General features: G+C 38.8%; 1 protein-coding gene across 1 annotated transcript in view; it reads right to left on the reverse strand.

The window, feature by feature from the left end:
- Positions 1 to 22,858, reverse strand: part of LOC124260839 (neurofibromin-like) — a 113,991-nt gene that overhangs the window by 53,474 nt on the left and 37,659 nt on the right. The window contains 9 exon segments of the mRNA XM_046695159.1: positions 7,342 to 7,488; positions 8,431 to 8,605; positions 11,694 to 11,830; positions 16,827 to 16,919; positions 18,221 to 18,399; positions 20,727 to 20,798; positions 21,240 to 21,356; positions 21,358 to 21,452; positions 22,094 to 22,272. Coding sequence (XP_046551115.1) covers positions 7,342 to 7,488; positions 8,431 to 8,605; positions 11,694 to 11,830; positions 16,827 to 16,919; positions 18,221 to 18,399; positions 20,727 to 20,798; positions 21,240 to 21,356; positions 21,358 to 21,452; positions 22,094 to 22,272 — 1,194 coding nt within the window.

Genomic DNA, 22,858 nt, shown 5'->3' on the forward strand with positions numbered 1-22,858 from the left:
AAAATAACACAGCAAATCTGGAATTTGAAAATATGATCATTACATTCTGACACAACTATGGGATTCAACTGGACAGCAATTTCCATAACTCTAGATCATGATGACTTGTGTGCCTCCATCATTGTCCAGAATGGTTGTATTCGATAATGAATTATTAGTCCTCGTTATACCACTGTACACTGCATCTTATAATCTAAATGTATTATGAGTGAGTGAGTGAGCTGGGCTGAACATGGCTTAGAGTTCCAGTTATATCACCCTGGGGATATAATGGGAAAGAAAAGCCTGAAGTGATGCAGATGTTTACCACTGGAAATCACACAGAAGAGGCAAACCTGAGTTTTAAAAAATGTTCCTGGCCTGCACAAGAGACACAACTCTGTATATGTGGTGTATCAGATGATTGGGCAACTGATATCCTCTCACAATGAAAAGATGATCACAGATTATATATAAATGTTACAACTGAGAAGGTGAGAGTTAAATGAAGGAAATCACAAATCCACATATTTTCTAGAAAGCTTTACACTAACCACTGTAATAAAATACAGAAATCCTGTGACATACTCACTAGGAACAAACAGATTAACATTTTCTCAAAGAAAATATCAGCTCCTAATTGAAGCATTGAGACAGGTTGACTATTATGACCCAATCTGAAGGTGTGATTGTAATATTGACGCCTATTGGTCAAAGCTGCATTCAACCCAACTCACACTTGTGTAACTGTGTATACGATGATGGTGCAAGTGAATGCACGATTTCAGCCACATCTATTTGCTGCCAGGCAAATCAAAAACATTCTAATGTTGGAGCTGCCATATTTTCTCGAGCATAGTGCAATTTCCTTTTTCTTTTAAAAAAAAAACCTCAGTTGAGTAGATTTTTTGATTTTTTGAATAAAACACAGCTGAGTAGAGGGGGTTGTGCATTATATAAGCCACAAAGAACTTTGAAAAAAGGTTTTGTCCATGCGTTTGCTCATACCTGAATTTGTTAAAGGGAAATGATGTAGATTTCTTTCTGCACCTAATACTCTAAAATGTTATGCCCAAAAATATTAACTTTTCTAGCGGGATTTACGTTATGCTCAGATGCACGATATACTCCAGAATATATGGTAATGGTAGATTTAACTCGGCACTTCAAATGGGAGGCCATCTGGACAAAATAAGATCTATTTTGTTAACACCAATTTTCACAAGAGAAAAAGACAATGACAGACAATCAGCCAGGTCACAAATTACTCGCACTCTAATCACTCTCAACCGTGTGTATGTTTGTTACACAACCTATCACACACACCCGCACACAAGCGGCATCCTCTTCCACCCACATTGTATCTGCTTTGTCTGTTGTTGTTGCAAAATTCCAGCAATATAGCAGTAGTATGTAAATAATCGGATCTGGACCAGACTATCCAGTGATCAACCATGGGCATCGATCTACGATATGATGATGTGTCAACCAAGTCAGCAAACCTGACCACCCGATTCCATTAATCGCCTCTTTCGACAAGCAAGGGTTCCTTAAGACCAATTCTAACCCAGATTTTCATGGGTATACCACCCATATTAAGCTAGCATGCCAATATATAACTGTAATACTGTCCTAAGTGGCATAAAAACCCAAGTCACTCACTCACTCTATCATACAGGGTGTGTTAAAAAAAACACCATTAGCGTTAAGACTATTGTAGCGCTAAGATCACTTTTGGACAACAACAACCAGGTCAGCACAAATAGGTTACGTGGACATGTGGCGGAAAAACAAAAAGGTTCTTAAAAATTTGGGGGAAAAAGACTGGGATGAAAACATGGGATACAGTATTTCTACCTATTTCGGGATGCCTGGTAGCATCCCCCCCCAATTCTAAGGTCAGGATGCACCAAACACTGGGAACATGCACTCATCCTCTCCCTGCCTTTGTCCGAGGCTCTTTACCATAGTGCTTTCCTCAAAACTAGTCATTCATAAAGTCAGCACTGTACTGAATTATAATTCAAATTGTTATCAACAGCTAATTTTCAGAAATTATCAAAGTCTGGTTGCAGTCTGTGCCAAGCACTTTTGATCTGTGTAACTTTTCACAAGTTGATGAACAATAAGAAAGGTAGGATAATTTATGGATATAAATTCTTCATTATACTAAGATGCGATGTTTCAGTAGTATATAGATCATTACAATCTTGCTTGACAGCGGGATAAGGATCTATGCCGAAACATCCCATCATGAGTGAGTGAGTGAGTGAGTTTGGTTTAACGCCGCTTTTAGCAATATTCCAGCAATATCACGGCGGGGGACACCAGAAATGAGCTTCACACATTGTACCCATGTGGGGAATCGAACCCAAATCTTCGGCGTGACGAGCGAACGCCCCATCATGAGCCATGAACAACCACTTGGTGATTGGATATAGGGCCCTATACAAATGGACTTATTATTATTATCAAAATATAAGAGTTGATATCCATAAACTATCATACTTAGTAATAACTTTTGAGTCCGAACCTGCCTCTTGACATCATTTTCTGAAGATTTTTGTGTTAATGTATCAACTTTTATAAGCAAACATGCAAGACCGAAATCCATTTTACAAGATTGAGACTATGGACTAGTAACTTAAGTCACACAGGCTTTGCTTACAGTTGATATATTAGCTTGAAAAATTTGTGAAGTTGAAAAAGCCCACATCTTGTTCTTGTAATTTTTATTGGGCTTGTTATTTGGTGAAGGTGAACCAACAGATCAAACATGGTTCTAAAAGAGGATTTTTGGAAATGTAATACTCAGACATGGGAACGGCAAAGCACAAAAAACACTGAAAATTTAGCTGGGAATTTTGGGGGTCTTTATTGCATATTTACATCAATCTCAAAACAACTATCCCGGAAATCCGCGGAAAATTCTCATGTCTGAATACCCTGGGATTAGACTTAAAAACCATTGAGGGAATAAAACGGAGAATTCAAACTTTCCATTTGCAAATATCAGTTTCATACAATGGGTGGATTTTGTCCTTGAAGTGTGATGCATTCATACCCAGGACTCTTTAAATCTGAAATTCTAAGTATCATCACAAGGCCCCTTGAACTCTTATCTTACATTTTGGGCACTAAAAAGGTTATAGTAATATATTTTGGCTCTAAACAGGTTATAGTAATATATTTTGGCTCTAAACAGGTTATAGTAATATATTTTGGGCTCTAAAAAGATTATAGTAATATATTTTTCAAACTACAGAGTAGTAGGACATTGACCATAGACTATGTACAACTTAAGGGCCCCAATCCACAAAGCATTCATAGCTGTTGTAAGTCATTATTAATCAAAGAGTTACAATAGCAACACTTGGAAGGGTTCGAAATGAACTTAACTTCACAGGTCCAAGATGACAAAATCCAGGAAAGACGGTGAATACACAATGCATATGCCTAATATATGTTACAGGAAAGACTACTGATATTTGATTGTTGACTTCCAAATTACCAATAGGTACACGGCAATCTGGAGCGGATCGGTTTTGAGGACTTGTGAAAAAAATTAATTTCTAACCCTTCTTTGTGGAATAGGGCCCTGATTGATATCAAGGATGTAAAATGCACAGTCAGCACTTTTTACAAACGGCCTGTACACAAAGGCAGTGAAAGGGGCTAGGCAAAGAGGAAGGCAAGGGTTAGAGCAAGATGATGTTAAGATGATGTTAGCATACATACAGGCGAGCCGGGCCGTCCCCAGCCTCACATACGTAATTCTCCGTGTGAACCTCCAGACTACAACAGATAGTTACACTTTCAAAATGGCCGCTGGAGAAAGCTTACAGGTGGCTAGTGATGGTAAAAACATCCTTGATGTTGTACATGAAGCAATGATGTTGCTGAAACTCTAGACGTACCGCAAAAATTTGGCAGATCAAACAAAACGATAATGTTACACGATTACATGTTGATGATACAAAAACTTTCAAAATTACAACTGCCAGTTGATCATGTACAAATGATACAGAATGATAATTTGATCAAATTTGATCTTATTGAAAGAAAATGAATGATTAAAAATTATGACTTTTCATATATTTTTTTAAATTGTACATATTAATATTATAATCATGATTGTTATGAATAAATGTCATGTTTATGATACTTCGCACGACAGCAAAATATGCAGACATGCTATCACAACATTGTACACCATGGAAACAGATACGTAACAATGGAGATTCTATTTGTGTACACAGATGGGTCTGATGCTAGCAAACATCAATACTGACTCAGCAGTAGTTTTTGGCAAGTAGCACCTGACTGAATTGTGTTTTTTTACTGGCACACAAACACTCAAGGCCCTAACTCAGCACACAGAAAACAGAGTTGAACATCATGCACAAGAGAACAACAGCGTGCCTGCATGCTGGATCTCCTTGATTACCCTAGCAAAAATATTCTTGGTTCTAAAGAAATTTATAATCAGCTTCAGTCATCATCCTTAGGCCATTTTACATTTACAACAAGCGATGACTTGGGAGTATGTTCTAAAAACCTCACAATAAATTACGTCCTGAGAACCAAACACTTTTTTTTGACCAAATTGCAAAATATGGAACAAATTCATTTCAAACAGAAACATTGTACATTTCGACAATGTGTACTTATATATATATTTATTATCTAAGCTCAAAATGAATGGCACTTTCAAGCAGAATTGATTATCATTTATTTTTCAAAAATAAGTTTCTTAAGTCATTTCTCTAATATTTCTTTTCCTTGATTCTCATCACAAATATTTTACCAAACTATTTTTTGGCATATTCAAAAACTGAAAAGTGTTGCCAAGTGTCATGCAAGGATAGGGGTCACATGCAACAGAACAATACCGAGCAGGCTGTGACAATCACAAAATATCATTATTATTTATCATTATTATCATGTCTGTATAGAAACAAGAAAACTATCGCATGATCTGAATACTGGGTGATTTACATTCCCGAAACTACAGCCGATCTGATTAAAATAAAAATAACTTCTCACTTCGGCTACGGAAGGATCTTATGTCTTCCCATTTTGGATTGAGCCAGACCAACTCATAATGGTTAAGATGAAGTAGGTAATCTGAATGGAAATTGTTGGCTGTATGACTCATTCCCTCAAAAAACTGTCTATCTGTCTGTTCAATGGGATCAACGCTGGAAATGGAAGGAAGAGACTTTCCAAGGCATGTACTGTCATACAGAATCAGCCATTTATTAAATATTTCAATTATTTTTATTTATTTTTTCAAATTTTGAATTATAGCATTGAAAGGAAGTCATCAACTTGAAACCATAACGCTTGAGTGAGCTGCTTTCTAAATGGCTAATGTCGACTTCTTGTTACCGGTAGTCATTTCATTGTTCAGTCAACATTCATTCTCAAGAGGTCGTTGAGACATGTCCAGGATGGGATATCCCCATATTGTGTCATGGTAGCAGGCACTATGATCTGATTCACATGAGAATGGCAGATGTTGTTGATCACCAAAACATCATTAATCCAGAATTATTCGCGAGATAGATCTATTTATATTTCAAAATGCTTAACAAGCCCTTTCCTAATTTTCTTTTTAAACAGCACAAGAGTATTAAAACTGGACATATAAGTCCATTACACTGAAATGCAAGTATTAAAAAGGTTTTTTTCACCCCAAAAGTAAAACAGTTATTTCCCTGACTTGAGATCATATTGAGCACATCACAACATGCATGTTGTACCACTCCATATGGTCTCCTAAATGAAATGGATTTACAAAACAACTGTATATGAAGACTTCCTCAATTATCTAATGTTTTACATCTTCATTCAGTTCTGATAAATATCCTGGCCCCATTCCAAGCCAAAGCACAGTCGAGGATGTGGCGCCGAAATTGCCAGTTCTTAAACAAGCAAGAAGGAAGGTCTAATTCTGTTAGGATTTCCCAGCTGTTTGTTTATATTATTGTTAACTGTTTTCAACAATATTGCAGCTTTATGAAAGCAGCCGGAAATTATAAACCCAAACCAGAAAATCCTGTGATTGACATCAGGGGCATCTATCTATGCAGTTGGGATCCTCAATAACCTCCAGGGTATATGTTCCAATAAATCTCCACTATGCCCTGGATGCATCTATGGCTCGGCCCCATGATTTTATTACCTCCCTTGGCCGGCTTTTTAACCAATCAGGTGTCTATGCTGGGAAGATAAGTGTACCAATCACAACTCACTTTCGCTTCTTTTATCTAACCGATTAAACTTGGCAACATAATTGTTGCAGAGGTACTCTAAAAGACGTAGAAAGGGTTCTTGCATATATTTTTATGGTTTCAGAGCTGTCAATCTGTCTGTATGATTTCCCCATAGATCTGAATCGTACTGCAAACAAACCTTCGCGACTGCGACTGCTATCTTTTTTTACACTGGCAGGCTCGGTTGTAACGGCGGCTTAGCTGATTGGTTACTGTGAGAATGCGGAGCCAGCAAAGGGAGGTAATAAAATTATCGGGCCAAGCCATAGATGCATCCAGGGTACTAGTGGAGATTTATCGTAACATATCCCCTGGAGATTATCGAGGATGGGATACAATCAACCCAGTCTGCTAGCCTGACCATCCCGTCCTGTTCACTGTCGCATAATGTGGTGCCGGAGACCAATTCAAACCCAGATTTTCAAAGGGTTTCCCAGTTGTATTTCAAACATGAAAGAAGCTGGTAATTTGATTGAACAGCTATCTTTTCAAATCTGACTCGAAAAGAAGCTTCGATGGTGGACTGGCCAGAGTAATTATATTTATACAGAATGAAGACTAAAATCATTGGAGAGTCGAGGATGATATCCAAACATACACAACCAAAACATTAAACACAACTGACAACTCATTCCTCAGACAAAGTGTTATTGTTATAAAGACTAAACTAAGCCAGTATTAGTACTTATTAGACACTACACGATTTACTTAATAAATTCAATATCCAGGAAATGAATGGAATTTAAAACTAAAAATTTCCACTAAAGCAAAGAAACAAAATCCTACAAAGAATAATAATTTCTGTTCCAAATAAAAAAATTAATTCATAATATTTTTTCTGACTTTGTCAGTGGGGATTTTTGCTTTTCAATTTTCTTTTAAACAGTCAATTTTTTATTTCTTTTACTGCGAAACTTCACTATAACAATAACAGAATCACTGATATATATATATATAACGCTACCAATTTGTACAGTCCAATGAGAACACACACAGTGATGACAAACTTCACCACACAACCATGTTAAAATACCACCACAATGTTCAAACAGTGACGCTTGTCAAGGGAGGTAACTCTACATACCTGCTGCTGGATAGGTAATCCCCGATTTTCTCTTGGTTATTCCACAGTAACCGATGTAACGCAATGACGTTTGCATCGTTGATGAAAGACAAACTGTGGTTCCCTGCATCAAGCGTCTCGCAGTCTGATGCAATCTCCGTAAAAAATCTAAAACAGTAATGTACATATTATTTCCATACATTACAAGTCCATGCATCGTTATATGGAACACTGCAGTCATCAACAGTATAAACTCATCAGTACTGCCTGTAAATAATCAAGTCTGCACCAGACAAATACCACTGGTCAATATTATGAGCACCAAACAAACCAGTGGTTAATATTGTGAGCACAAGGCAAACAAGTGGTTGATATTGTGAACACAAGGCAAACCAGTGGTTGATATTGTGAGCACCAGGCAAACAGGTGGTTGAAATTGAGAGCACCAGGCAAACCGGTGGTTGATATTGTGAGCACCAGGCAAACCGGTGGTTGATATTGTGAACACCAGGCAAACCAGTGGTTGATATTGTGAACACCAGGCAAACCAGTGGTTGATATTGTGAGCACAAGGCAAACCAGTGGTTGATATTGTGAACACCAGGCAAACCAGTGGTTGATATTGTGAGCACCAGGCAAACCAGTGGTTGATATTGAGAGCACCAGGCAAACCAGTGGCTGATATTGTGAGAAACAGGCAAACCGGTGGCTGATATTGTGAGCACCAGGCAAACCGGTGGTTGATATTGTGAACACCAGGCAAACCAGTGGTTGATACTGTGAGCACCAGACAAACCAGTGGTTGATACTGTGAGCACCAGACAACCCACTGGATGATATTATGAGCCCCAGACAACCCACTGGATGATATTATGAGCCCCAGAGAAAACATTGATTGAGTGAGTGGGTATGGGTTTATGCTGCTTTTTGCAATATTCCAGTAATATCACACAGCTTCACACACTGTACCCATATGGGGAATTGAACCCGGGTCTTCAGCGTGACGGGTGAATGCTGTAACTACTTGACCACCACCCCTAAACACACCCAACGAAGCATTGCCATGGGGTACATGTGATGATAAATTTTTAACAAAACCATGCAGCTTACTTTCTGCCAGCCTCAAAGTTGGACTTGAGGAATTCATTGAAGGCTGTCATATGCTGCTCCTTGGTGAAGAGCAGGTGGTTGGCGATGTTCTGCATGATCTTGCACATCAGTGTCAGTCCTCTCTTGATCCGCAGCGTCGGTTCTTCCTCCACGATGCCAGACTCGTACGGTGAAACTATAAACATGATCAACACACCCTCAAGTTAAGCCCGGAGTCTCAACAATGGCTGTGCTTCATGTCTGAATCAGTCTGATGCTTTAAAGAGTATCACATTTCCTTAGTTTTGCTTCTCGGCCATTTGAGGACTCAAAAATAAGAATTTCAAATATATTTTTTATTTCTTCAAATACCTGAGGAGAGCCAACTTATTTTGGAATTGAGAAGTCAGTTACTGCTCCATCAATGCATGGATTAATTATCATTCAGTCAGCCGTTGATGTTTTGGGTTCAAACTCGGGTCCTGAAAAGGTCATCACGTGACTGATGCTTACATTTGGTCCCTGAAAACTTTTTGAGTAATTTAGAATATTCAATAAATGTCACTGATGTTGTATATCCAAATGATACATGACATTTTCATGATTTTATCAACTTTTGATCTCTGATGCACTTTTTGCAAGTATCTTTTTAAACCTACCCACCTACACAAGAATTGGTATCCTCCCCTAAAATATCTGGCTTAATATGAGAATGCTTTTCTAGCCAGAACCCCAAATGTGTCAAACTTACAAAGAACAATGAGTTGACAGTCAGCTGGAGGATTCTGCAATTACTTGTTACCATGGTTACTGACAAAAAATAATACTATTTACAAAACTTATATACTCTTTCCCAGAATTACAGGAATGAAAAAGCTGTTTGAACCAGAACGTCAAAATACCAAACAACAAGGAATTACAGTCAGTTAAAGAATTCTGGAATTATGTTACCATGGTTACTGACAAACAAATACTGTTTTACAGAAATTTGATGTTACTGTCTCATCATTACCGGAAGGGTGGAAATATTTACAGGCTACACACAAGATGATGTGTTAGTGCACATGAATGATGAATGGTCTTGATATTGCAAAAGCAGCTGTGAGAATTAGGGGTAAGTGCAGCCACACTCACATATCAGAACAATGGAATTAGTTGTCCAGTCAACACAATCAGCCTTCGTGCTATCAATTTACCTTTGTCGATGAGGAAATCAAATTGTGGAGAAAATTGGGCCATTATACGGCCATTAAGCATGAAGTACCAATTTTACTTGGAAAGAGCAATTGAGTATGGTTTTACGCCGCTTCAGCAATATTCCAGCAATATCACGGTGGGGACACCACAAATGGGCTTCACACGTCTTCGGAGTGATGAGCAGGCACTTTAACCATTAGGCTACCCCACCCCCCTACTTGGGAAGGAGATATTTCAAAATAACACTCCCAGCAAACCAAACACCATCCTGAATGTCCACGAAGAACAAACAAATTTTAGTTGCACAGTTACAATACACTTCACAACAAAAGCATACAGTTACAGAATTACAATTACAAAATGAAAAACCTTCAACAAAACTTCAAGAACAACTACAGGCAATATCTTCAAGTAACCCCAAAACTTAACAACTGCTGTTATAAATTATGTAAAAAGTGGCCTGAAAAATGGTATTTTCACAAGTATAGAAGTACACTGACATGCTGGTCTTGCCATGCTTCTCAATGACATGCACTACGAAACATATCACGCATGGCAGATGTCGCAGGAATCAACTAATTACTATTGCATGCAGATGTATATACAAGTATAGGCTTCCTCTCTATTCCCTATAGTCTCAAACATGCAACTTTCCTTCAAACAAAAGAATACACTGACATTTCCAAGCTACAAATAGTATTACAACACACCCATACTACTCAAAAGTTGTTTAGAAGACACCCAAGTTTCACATGACTACAGTGAACACAGTGACCAATTCCCTATAGTCATAGAACATGGGCTGTTCCTTAACATCATTTGAGTAGTATACAAAGGAAGTGACAATATCCCATTTCTAATGTGTACACTATTGTGTAATATTCCATCAAACTGTTTCCCCAAATACACTCTTTATATATTTTCAATTGTGAATTTATTGTCCTCAAAATCCTCAATCTTGGATTTTTGTAGTTTTCAACTACTTCATGTAATATGAACTCTAAATTATATGAAAGCAAACTGTTCCCTTTAATATTTTTTAACCTAACTGCAATTAATTGACAAAAAAAAGAGTTATTTTCATGATAAAGGTCATCATTTATGCATACATAAAGTCTTGAGGGCCTAAAATATCAATGACTTTAAAAAAAACACTATCAGGTTATTTTGTAAGTATAAAGAATTTAAACACATTATTCCCAATTTCTTGCAAGCAGAAGTGAAAATATTCACATGTTCTCTATTCACGTAAGGCCAGACCAATTTTATTCTTGTATTACGGATCTGCCAGTCGTATTTTTTCAAGAATAAGAAAACAAATTAAAATTAATTTTCCCCGCTCAAAAAATACAATTTAATATTTTTATTGGCCAAGAAGGTAAATGTGCAAGAAAATGTGTTTAGATTGTTTTTTGCCCAATATATACTTTAATTGCCAAAAGTAACATACTTTTAGAATTTAAAAGGAATATTACTTTGACTGATGATTTTGATTTATATTTTTCTCCCTCCTGCCTTTAGGTTTTCTGAAGACAAAAATCCGTGTAAGAAATGAAATTGGTCTGGCCTAACTGTAAAATAGAAATTGCCAGGATTCATTGTTGTTCAATGCTTTTTATTTTTCTCTTTTAAAATTCAGGTTGTTATGTTTTGGCAGTTAAATCAATAAACCAACTAAAAAAAATACACATGAGATCATATTTGTACTTTAAGTCATATTTTGTTGACAATTCATGCAGACTGTACATGAGCCCCTATGACCAGAAATATCACAAATTGATGATTATTCATTACCATTTGAGGAAGGATAAAATTTTATGGATCAAAATCCCTGCAATGCTAAAACTAGCAGAAAGACTTCAGCCTTTTAATGTCAAGCGACATGATTTCCTTTTTGCTTTGGTCCCTACAAAATATACAAGAATTCAAAACAGTTATTCCAAAATGATGTTCATGCATATCTATCCAACTGCAACACGTCGACAGAGAACCAAAGAACCCAATCAAACCCACCAACCAATCACAAGACAATATCAGCAAACTCCTAACAGGGTTGAGGCAGGTGCCCCTGCAGTGTGTGGAGTTACCTATGGCAGGGTTGATGAAGCGTAGGAATATAACTGTCCCAATCACTGTCCACACTGCTTCAGCACTACTTTGTTGGAAACGCTGGGTTACCACCTGGTACAGGCAATGGCACATACTCCGGAGTTTAGGAGGGAACCTGCACGAGCAACAGACAGAGTTACTTCCCTTAGCTCTCCCCCACAGTGCCACCTGTGATAACACGTGGAATGAGCCACCACATCACTGGAGACAGTGGACCCTGGATACACACTGAAAGTTATTCACATCGTCAGTTTGGCATGAACAAATTAGTAAAAACACATCACAGTAACAAAGCACATATTAAATCCAATGGGTAGTCTAGTGCCAACCATTCCAAGAGCGGCAAGCGGGATGGGTCTGTTAGAACATGATGGTCGATAGAATCGCTGCAGGCAGGCATGCGTAGGTGGGCGTGGCCGGGTGTCAACATAAGTAATAGAGGCAATCGAAAATGGACACATATATAACAATTTTAATATTCTTATCAACTGATATGAAAAACAGAATTAATTAAAAATTTACCTTTTATGGATAATTTGTACACAAATTCACTTTTACCAATAATTTGTAAACAGGTTTCCCAAATGAAAACAACAGACAAAATGAAAAATATTAAACTTGACATCCAAATATAACTTCTGATCAAAAAGTTTAAATGAAGTTAAATTCAAATCCGAAAAAAAAAAAAAAAATTCCATTAAGGTTGACTGCAAAAGTATCTTATCAGAAGTATCTTTAAGCTTAAGCCTACCAGAGGTAACAGGGCTGAAGGAAGCTTGACTGACTTCAGCCAAGCACTAAAAGCCCATAGTGTGCGACAGGTTGTGCTCCACTCTCTGACACGCCCCTACTACTCTGTGAGGAGCCCTACTTACAACTGCTGGGGAGTATTGGCCGTCCGTGACACGGGGTGAGAGGGTCAACTTGTAGGTTGTGTGTTCAAAGACCATGTGTCATTACCATATCTCTTTTCTCAGTTTTTAATGTGATACTTAGTACTTTCACAGCAATTTAAAACAGTGGGTTCTAATGTAAATGTTACATGACTGTAAACAGCAGAAAATTTGTTGAAATAAAATGTTTCCGTTTTGAGTGGCCTTTCAGAAAAGCCAAATTTACAAAAGAATTAAAGAAAAGTAATTACAGAAAAGGAATAAATATCCAGAATATGAATATGATATCATACAGCTTAAATTATCAGCCAAGCGTATACTTTTCTTCTTAAGAATGGTCAAATCTGATGAGCAAGTACTGTTCTTAACTAAATGTATTCACAGCAATTTGTATTCACATGTATAATTGCATGTCAAATAAGCAATAGTCATTTGTAAAGTAAGTTCAGGTCCCAAATATAAACATGTTTGTAGAGGTTTTAAACATCTATAATACATTTGAATTAATCATCTCAAATTGGTATAAGAAATGTCTCAAACATGCATAACAAGTTTGTAAATAAAGTAAGTTAGTATTAAAAGTAGAGGTATCAAATATGTACAGTAAGTCTGAATTGAAAGTAGAGATTTCAAATATGCATAATCTTTTTTAAAAGTAGAGGTATCAAATATGTACAGTAAGTCTGAATTGAAAGTAGAGATTTCAAATATGCATAATTTTTTAAAAGTAGAGGTATCAAATATGTACAGTAAGTCTGAATTGAAAGTAGAGATTTCAAATATGCATAATATGTTTTTTAAAAGTAGAGGTTTCAAATATGCACAGTAAGTTTGAATTGAAAGTAGAGGTTTCAAATATGTACAGGAAGTTTCACTGTAACTGTAAGCAGTGGTTTCAAATGTGTACAGGAAGTTTCTATTGAAATAGAGGTTTCAAACATGTATAGGAAGTTTCATTGTAAGCAGAGGTTTCAAATGTGTATAGGAAGATTCATTGCAAGCAGAGGTTTCAAATATGTACAGAGTTTGCATTGAAGTAGAGGTTTCAAATATGTAATGATACTGGTCCCTGAACACAAGTGAGTTGAGGACGATTCATGACCAGAGTGAGTAACGGATGAGAGAAGAATAAAGCAGCATACAGGGCCTACAATCTTCCATGTCAGGGCGCAGTCACATGACATGGTCACATGACCAGGACACAGGACAGTTACCTAATACTGGGTTGTAAAATCGGAGAAATATAACAGTTCCTGTTGCAGTGATCATATCCTGTGGAAATCTGAATCCGATGACCTGACCAAGACAATGGCACATTGTCCGAAGTTTGGGAGGGAATCTGGAAACAAGTGACATGCTTGTTATCACAACCATCAACACATGTCACTCACTATACTCAAATACAGAGGTCAGATGAAACACTGGTTTCGATGATGCTGCAATTTCAAATACCAACACCACATACACAAGTTTGGTCAGTCTCAATTTAATCTGAATGCCTGTTGATGTAACACAAATTCCTGAAAAGGCAATCAGTATAATTTTATTCTATTCTATGACCCATGTGGCTTTTTCTCAGGGTCAATTGTATTTGTTTTCAGTAATATCAAATCTCAAGAGCACATTATTCAAGTTTATTGGTCCGAACATATCAACTTTCTTACCCATGTGGCATTTCTTGTATTTCCGCAATTTCAAATACAACAAACAAGGCTTCATTTTCTTTCCCATCTGAATGTGTATTTAATATTTCTGTACGAAATTACAGCTCCAACCAGTTGAATCGATTATAAACTGCAACCATAGGACTTCATGCAAAAATGAAATTTCTAAAGCAAATAAAACTGAAATAGGATTAAAACAATAAAAATGAAAAGCTACCTTTTCTTCACATAGTATATATATGGCACCTTAAAAAACATGTTATTTAGCACACGACTGTACAATCCGATAATTTGACATGCATGAAAAATCTGTACAAGGCATTGTAAAACACAGATATCATCATAAATACTAGCACTGTCATGTTGTAAATATAACACATTAACACTGGAAAATAATCGGTCACCTCTGATTCCATAGTCATGACAATAAAATTGTTTGTTTGTTTGTTTGGTGTTTAATGCCGCACTCAGCAATATTCCACCTATATGGCAGAGGTCTGTAAAAAAACAGTCATCAACATCACGAGCATCGATCTACGCAGCTGGGATACGATGACTCATCAACAAAGTCACATGAAAATTAAATGAAAGGTCACTGAAAATTAAGGATGACACCAGGTGTTCCCAAACAGTTCGTAGTTTCATTTTCATATCTGAAAAAAATCATCAACTCCATACGGTTTATTTGATTAGCATCCTGGAAACTGGCGAGACATCGAAAACTACATCGGAAAGTCGCAATTTTTAACCACAACTATTATATATATATAATAATAATAAATAATATTTTCATCTAAATGTTTGAAGAATTTTTTTTTTTCTGTGGACATTAAATTTTGAATGATGACATTCACACATAATTTGAATATTTGGTCAGAAATCAATAATTAAGTTATTATTGCTTCAGTGAGTGAGTGAGTTTGGTTTTACCCTGCTTTTAGCAATATTCCAGCAATATCACGGCGAGGGACACCAGAAATGGGCTTAACACACTGTACCCATGTGGGGAATCGAACCCGGGTCTTCGGCATGACGAACGAACGCCTTAACAACTAGGCTACCCTAATGCCCCTCACGGCTTCAGGAAGCCCTGCCAACAAAAATGAATGTTTCCAGAACCCACTGAATGCTCATTCCTCTGTAATCCCGATTTTTATACTCATCATGAAAAAAAAACAGGTTTCTACAAATACAGGGTCCAGACTATGGAGGTTCCGCTATACTCAATTCCTATTTCATTTCAGTTAAACTGTAGCATGGCTTATTGACTCACAAAAGTACCCACCTCCAAGTCTATACCGTACACGACAAATCATTTAGTGTTCATCACAGAAGTCAAGGATGCTAACATAGCTGCAGCATTTTCAATTAAATGCAAGAAGTATCCCCTGCATGCTGATCTCCATGATTCGCAATAGAAAACAAGATGAACGTAAGATGCATTTAAAACAAAACATTCATCAATACACTTCCAATGCTGGTGTGTTTACACCAAGAGTAAGCAGAGGACATTCACCAAGTTCTGGAACAAGCTACCCTCCAAAAACGTAACCCACAGTATCAGGATGCACAGATGCATTGGCATGCTCATGTGTTTGTTGTTTATTGGTATGTGCAATAGTTTCTTTAAATATGTCCCCTTTTTTCAAACATAAACCCCACCCACCCCATTTTTCACCAACTATTTGTTGGTTGGGAGAGCCTCGCGTTTTTCACTAGCTGTTTGTTGAGAGTTGGTTGGAACTGTTTGTTTGTGTGGAAGTCAGGGGTGGAAATAACTTGCTAGTGTACTCCGGAACAGTGGCACATGTAAAATTACTTGCCCTGATAATTTTTCCACTATACCGGCTGTTTTCTTGTTGATTTTTTAAAATAAACATCATAATTAACATTGGACAGTCAACTGGACACCGGTACAGTGTGATATACAAATTTGCTTGCCCGACAGAAAATAACACTGGACTCAGACGTCGGGCAATGGGTTATTTCCACCCCTGGGAAGTGCCCCACCTTTTCACAACTAATTGCTGGCTGAAGTGAGTGAGTTTGTTCAAAATCGCTTTCAGCAATATTCCAGAAATATCACGGTGGGGGACACCAGATATGGGCTTCACACATTGTACCCATGTGGGGAATCGACCCCGGGTCTTCAGCGTAAAAAGCAGACCATTAGGCTGTAACCAATAGGCTACCCGCCTCCCCAGTGGATGGAAGAGCCCGATGTGCAGTATAGAACCCCTGTACAGTATGGAGTATGTTCATTAGAAGTAACAGCTTGGTTTCTTCGTTGCAAACTCTGACTATTAATCCCTGTAAAGAATGAAAAATAGTCGTAGACCATTAGGCTACCCCGCCTCCCCAGTGGATAGAAGAGCCCTATGTGCAGTATAGAACCCCTGTACAGTATGGAGTATGTTCATTTGAAGGAACAGCTTGGTTTCTTCGTTGCAAACTCTGACTATTAATCCCTGTATTAATAATTTCAAAACAGTTTATGTCATCATATTTCATGTTGCAGCCCTGTAAATGGCTTATGACTCAATGTTTGTCTCACCTCTGTGCGGAGCCCACAATTGCACTGAACACCTTCAGGGTCATGTCCAACAGGTTCTTCTTGTTCTCGTCGATGTTCTCTCCTGGTTCCAGTCTGAAACAATCAACAGAAATTGTTCTCCATTTAGCGTTGACTTCAATATTTTCTACATTAATGGGGATATAACGGCAAAAATCAGGTTACTCAGGACTGTGTTTGTTGCTTAGGTGAGGTGAGGTGAAATTGGGTTTTACGTCGTACTTGAGAATATTTCTGCTCATATGACGACGTGCATGTGTGTATGTGTATGTGCGGCTGCTTGTACTAGCCCAGACTTAAGCTGGTTTTATAGTGCTAGCCCACTGAGATACCATGCCGCAGTGAAGCATGAATACCCCACTCCGACACATGATACTGACTCCGAGCCGACCAGTCCTTGTTGTACCCATTAATGCCGAGCGCCAGGCAGGGACCAACAAGTACCCTATTTTAACGTCTTTTGGTATGACGCAGTCGGGGATCGAACCCACGACCTGACGCTCTAACCACTACACCACGGAGGCGGTCGTTTATTGCTTAAAGTGAGTGAGTTAAGTTTTAGCAATATTCCAGGAATTTCATGGCGGCGGACACCAGAAATGGGCTTCACACGTGGTACTCATGTGGGGAATCGAAAGCTTTAACCACTTGACTACTCCACTGCCCGTTGTTGCTTAAAGACACTAGCATATATACTACTCTCACTTTGCTAAGGATCACAAAAATTCACAACTTTACTTAAACGTAGATTCATAATTAGAAATTGTATCCATTTAAAACTGGATAAATAAATAAATTATAACATGGTAACCCAACTTTAGGCAAACAGTCACTTTAATCTAACCTTATGCACCTGATACACGAGTAACCATAAAACGGTTTTCATGGCACCGGTCAACCATTTTGCAACTCATGGAACGAGTCACTGACAAGTACACAACACCTGTCAATAGCAGGTATTGGTTCAAAAAGATGAAATGACTAACTGCAACCTAGTATCCATGCTTACAATAAGCTTAGATAGTTAAACCAAATTCGACCCCCACATCATAGTTCTCTGTTGAATTCATGATTTGATCCTTAGCAAAGTGTGAATAGTATATGTTCCAGTGATGTCTTGTCAGCATGGAACTTACCCTTCATTTTGGTGCTTAACTTTGTTTGTGGTAATTCTTAACTTTGCTTTTGTTTCATCACTGTATCACAGGGATCTACGGCCAGTACAATTTTATTACAATGTCAACAGGAGCTATCTGACCAATACAATACAAAATACAAAAAATAAACTCATCTAAATTTTCACTGTGTAAAACAAAAGAGAAACAAACAAATAACAATGACAAGAGTTGTTCCTCACAGGCTAACATTGTCCTTACCTGGCAGGGTCGATCTCATAGGAGCAGTTGTCCCTGTCCATAAGGAACATGTCCATGATGAGCGGCTGTAGCAGCTCGCGCAGGTAGCCCTGGCCGTAGAAGCGGAAACAGTAGGCCATGATCTTGCTGGCCAGACTGTTCCCCCGGAACAAAGTCTGCATACAGTCAGCTATCTCCACCTGGAAGCAGGCCTTTGAAGTGATATAGTGTCTTAGAAAGGTGGTCATTGCTTACCGCACAACACCCGTCAACTTGGTGCAAGTTTTTGTCCTTCTTGGTGTTCGGTTTATTTTAGACGACTTCAACCGAGGCTGTATGTCACAGCCTGTTGGAAGTCTTCAGCAAGGCCGTGTAAATATATGGCCGTAACCTTTAATGTTAATAGTTTGGTTAGTTGGTACTGGTGATTGAGGCGATTCTGTTCTGATCAACAGACTGGTTGAGTGATGTGGATTGACGTGTTCTCGCTTCTACCAACAAGGATCAAATCGTACACAAGTTACAGACGCTGTTTTTGCGACACCTACATCTACACAGGTCACAACATGCACATGCCACACAGCTGACGGAACAAGCAGACTTGACAGAAATTCTTGGCCATTTTGGAACTTGCTAACATTCTGTGACGATAGCCTAGAGACATCCATATGCCTCCATTCTGGACACAAACCCAAGATTGGTGGCAGTGTCGGTTACAATCTAAATATTAAAAATAATTTTAAAAATTAAATTCCCTGAACTAAGGCATCTTCCGAATGTGTAAGAACCTCACATTTTCTATGCAAAGTTAAAATTCACACCAACCTTTTCAGGTTGCTGATTCTTTGAAGAGAGTCCTCCTTGGGGTACTTATAAGCATTCTTAATGGCCATAAAAAATTCCTATGACAGTTGTAACTACCGGTATATTTTTGATAAAATATTTACACAAAAATATAACTTGTTTTTGTCATGTTTGACCACCCTTGCAGGGTCTTGAAGGCCCGCAGCCAAGAGAAGGTAACTCTAACCTCACAAATCACTTTCCATGTTGATCTTGATCAGACAGAAGGTGGGGAGGTGGTGATGTCAAATATTTCCCTGATACAGTAATAATATTAACCTGGTGCAATGTACCAATACAGTGTTAATCACAACAATAGTATTAACGTGACGAGAACAAACCTGGTTCCTCATAGCCAGGCGCAAGACATATATATTAGCACTATATGGGGACTATTAGTTAATCCCATTTCTTGCACCATATAGAGAACCTGTGAGTGAGTGAGTTAAGTTTTACGCCGCTTTTAACCATATTCCAGCTATATCACGGCGGTGGATACCAGAAATGGGCTTCACACAGTGTACCCATGTGGGGAATCAAACCCGGGTCTTCTGCGTGACGAGCGAACACTTTAACCACTAGGCTACCCCACCTCCCCGGAGAACTTGTGACACAACAGCAACATTAGTGTTGTTAGACACTGTCAACATTACAATCAGTTTTCTTTCAGAAATGCAATGCTTTATTCGCGATAACGAGATTGTTTACAAAGACCTGTTTTTATGTGAATTTGGGTGTTATTTATCCAAACGGATTATATGGTGAATTGAGATTTAACATTATGAGTGAGTGAGTGAGTTTAATTTTACGCAGCTTTTAGCAACATTCCAGCAATACCATGTCAGGGGACACCAGAAATGGGCTTCACACATTGTACCCAAGTGGGGAATCGAACCCAGGTTTTCGGCTTGATGAGCGAATGCTTTAACCACTAGGCTACCCCACTGCCCCCTTAACATCATGTTGCCACATATATAGCAACACGTGTGTGTGGTGGCTGGTACTAGTCCAAACTTAAGGCAGTTTCTCAGAGATATGACTCTGGAGTTTAACATGGATACCCTAATCGGACACAGTATAATGACTCAGCCGATGAGTCCATGTTTTATTCCTTGAAAACTGATCACAAGGCAGGGTAACGGGACCGATTTGGCGGGAAAAGGGAGGCTCCTCTGGGTGAGTGATTTTACGATCGCTTCATGGAATTGAGAAGGATTCAAGTTTCCATTTAACCGTCGAAAGGAGAAGAGAAATAAGCAATACATTACATCAAATACTATCCGACACTTGTGGTATGATGGGGCCAGGATTTGAACTACCAACATTCCACTCCCAGGGCAGATACTTCATCCACCGGACCAGTAGAGATTTCACTTACATAGATATTAATTAGTCTTAGACTGTCGTGCAATAGTCTCACCTACACTGACAGTCTTATACACTTTAAAGTGAATAAGGAATCAGGGAACCTATTTTATCCAGAATCCCAACAAGATATTAAAAGCATTACATTCATACTGAAACAGTTCATATCAAGGACAACATAGTTTGAGTATAAATAGAGTGTCATGGAAAATTAGGAACATTGTATAATTATGATGATAACTGTTAGATTACGACACCAATAAGAGCTGGTGTTATTCTGTTGGCCTCCCCCACCGACAAGTTGACTGTATGTACTCACCTCTTTAGAAAACATGTTCCACAACAGCTGGTAGAGCAGCCTCTTGGCATCAAACAGATTGACAAACACCCGCTAGCTCATCCTGAAATTTCAAACATCATGTCAGCATCAAACAGGTTGGGGGTTGGGGGCACCAGAAATGGGCTTCATACATTGAACCGTTGTGTGGAATCGAACCTGGGTCTTCGGCATGACGAGCGACTGCTTGAGGTGGCAGAGTGTGAGGGAGTGAGTTTAGTTTTGCGCCGCTTTTAGCAATATTCCAGCAATATCACGGTGGGGGGACACCAGAAATTGGCTTCATACACTGAACCGTTGTGTGGAATCGAACGCTTGAGGTGGCAGAGATTATACAAAGTCTACATGATATTGGCAGACATCCTGCTACACAATGTACTGCCATGGCAGTGATAAACTAAACACATGACACAGGGAAATCGTCACTTTTGCCATTGTTAGACAGCATATATCAAATTCCCATCCCTTTAAATTGGGCAGCCTCAAAGAACTCACCATCTGAGAGTTGGACACCACTGTTGCTAACGCCATGGCGATGGGCAGTTCCCCTTTGTCTCCAATCATGGTGACTAACTCGACCAGACGCTCGAATCTGTCGGCCAACGCTGTCTCCTGCCAGCGTCTCGAACTCTGTACCCTGCTGAAGGATCTTCGTGAGGACCTCCATGAAAGCAGCCCTGGTCTGAGGATCTTTGTGGTAGCCGAGAGCTGGGGAAGAAGATCAGACTAACAGAACAATCTCGGACATGAAGTCGACTAGTTACATAGTCACAAATAATTAGCCATCAAATTTTGGGCCTTCTAAGGCAAAGCACTGGCGATTAGGGCTTTTTCACGTCTAAAACAAATAAAGGGCCTTTTTAGGGTATATTGTCCAGATTTCAGGCTTTTTCAAGGCTGTGCGAACCCTGTATATTATTACAGCAAAAAGAAAGGGTCTTAAATTCTATTCCATCAGAGAATCAAATGACACAGAACCACAACAAAGAGAAAGGTTAGAGTGAGTGAGTAAGTATGGTCTTACGCCACTTTTAGCAATATTCCAGCAATATCACAGCTGGGGAACACCAGAAATGGGCTTCACACATTGTACCTATGTGGGGAATCGAACCCAGGTCTTCGGCGTGACAAGCCAACGCTTTAACCAATAGATTACCCCACCACCAAGCTAGGTTAGAATTTCTTCAGCAATAAATGTTTGTCGTAAGAGGCAACTAACAAGATTGCTGGGTCAGACTCGCCTACTCAGTTGATGCATGTAATTGAATCATAATCCAATCTTGATGATTACTTAAAGACAGCTCTCATAGATGGTATATTCCTAGGAACAGCTTCAAACAAACACTCACCTATGGAGTGCATCAGGCCACTGTCTATGTTGGCATTGAGGAGGTTGGACATGGCCTGCACTGTACAGTTTCGGAGTGCACTCAGATTGGACATGCTGCGCTTCCTGTTCGGATCCATCGCCTTGTCCTGTTCCTCCTCAGAACAGTCGTTGAGCAGGTTCATGAACAGCGTCAGGTACCTGAAACACGTCACACAAATACAACCTGGTCACCGTGTGTTGCATATGAGTGACATTTACTACATTTATAGAGACACATGAATTCAAGATGCTGAACACATATCTCAAGGAATCTAAGACAAAGCATATGAATCATAGAAGTAACTACCAGTAGGTATATAAGTTCAAATCTGCCCCGGATGATCAAAGTCATAATAGTTATGCAATATGTTGCAAGTGTCTAAGTCCATGGACAAAACTCTTTTTCAAATCTCCCTCATTTAAAAGCATACAGATATAGTGGTGTAGTGGTTAGAGCGTCCGCCCGAGGAGCGGAAGGTCGCAAGTTCGATCCCCGACCGCGTCATACCAAAAGACGTTAAAATATGGTACTTGTTGGTCCCTGCCTGGCGCTTGGCATTAATGGGCACAAGGACTGGTCGGCTCGGAGTCAGTATAATGTGTCTGAGTGGGGTATCCATGCTTCACTGCGGCATGGTATCTCAGTGGGCTAGCACTATAAAACCAGCTTAAGTCTAGGCTAGTACAAGCAGCCGCACATACACATACACATGCATGCATGTCGTCATATGAGCGAAATATTCTC

This window comes from Haliotis rubra, unplaced genomic scaffold (genome assembly GCF_003918875.1).
Source record: "Haliotis rubra isolate DU_JTF1 unplaced genomic scaffold, ASM391887v1 Scf779, whole genome shotgun sequence".
Classification (NCBI taxonomy): Eukaryota; Metazoa; Mollusca; class Gastropoda; order Lepetellida; family Haliotidae; genus Haliotis; species Haliotis rubra.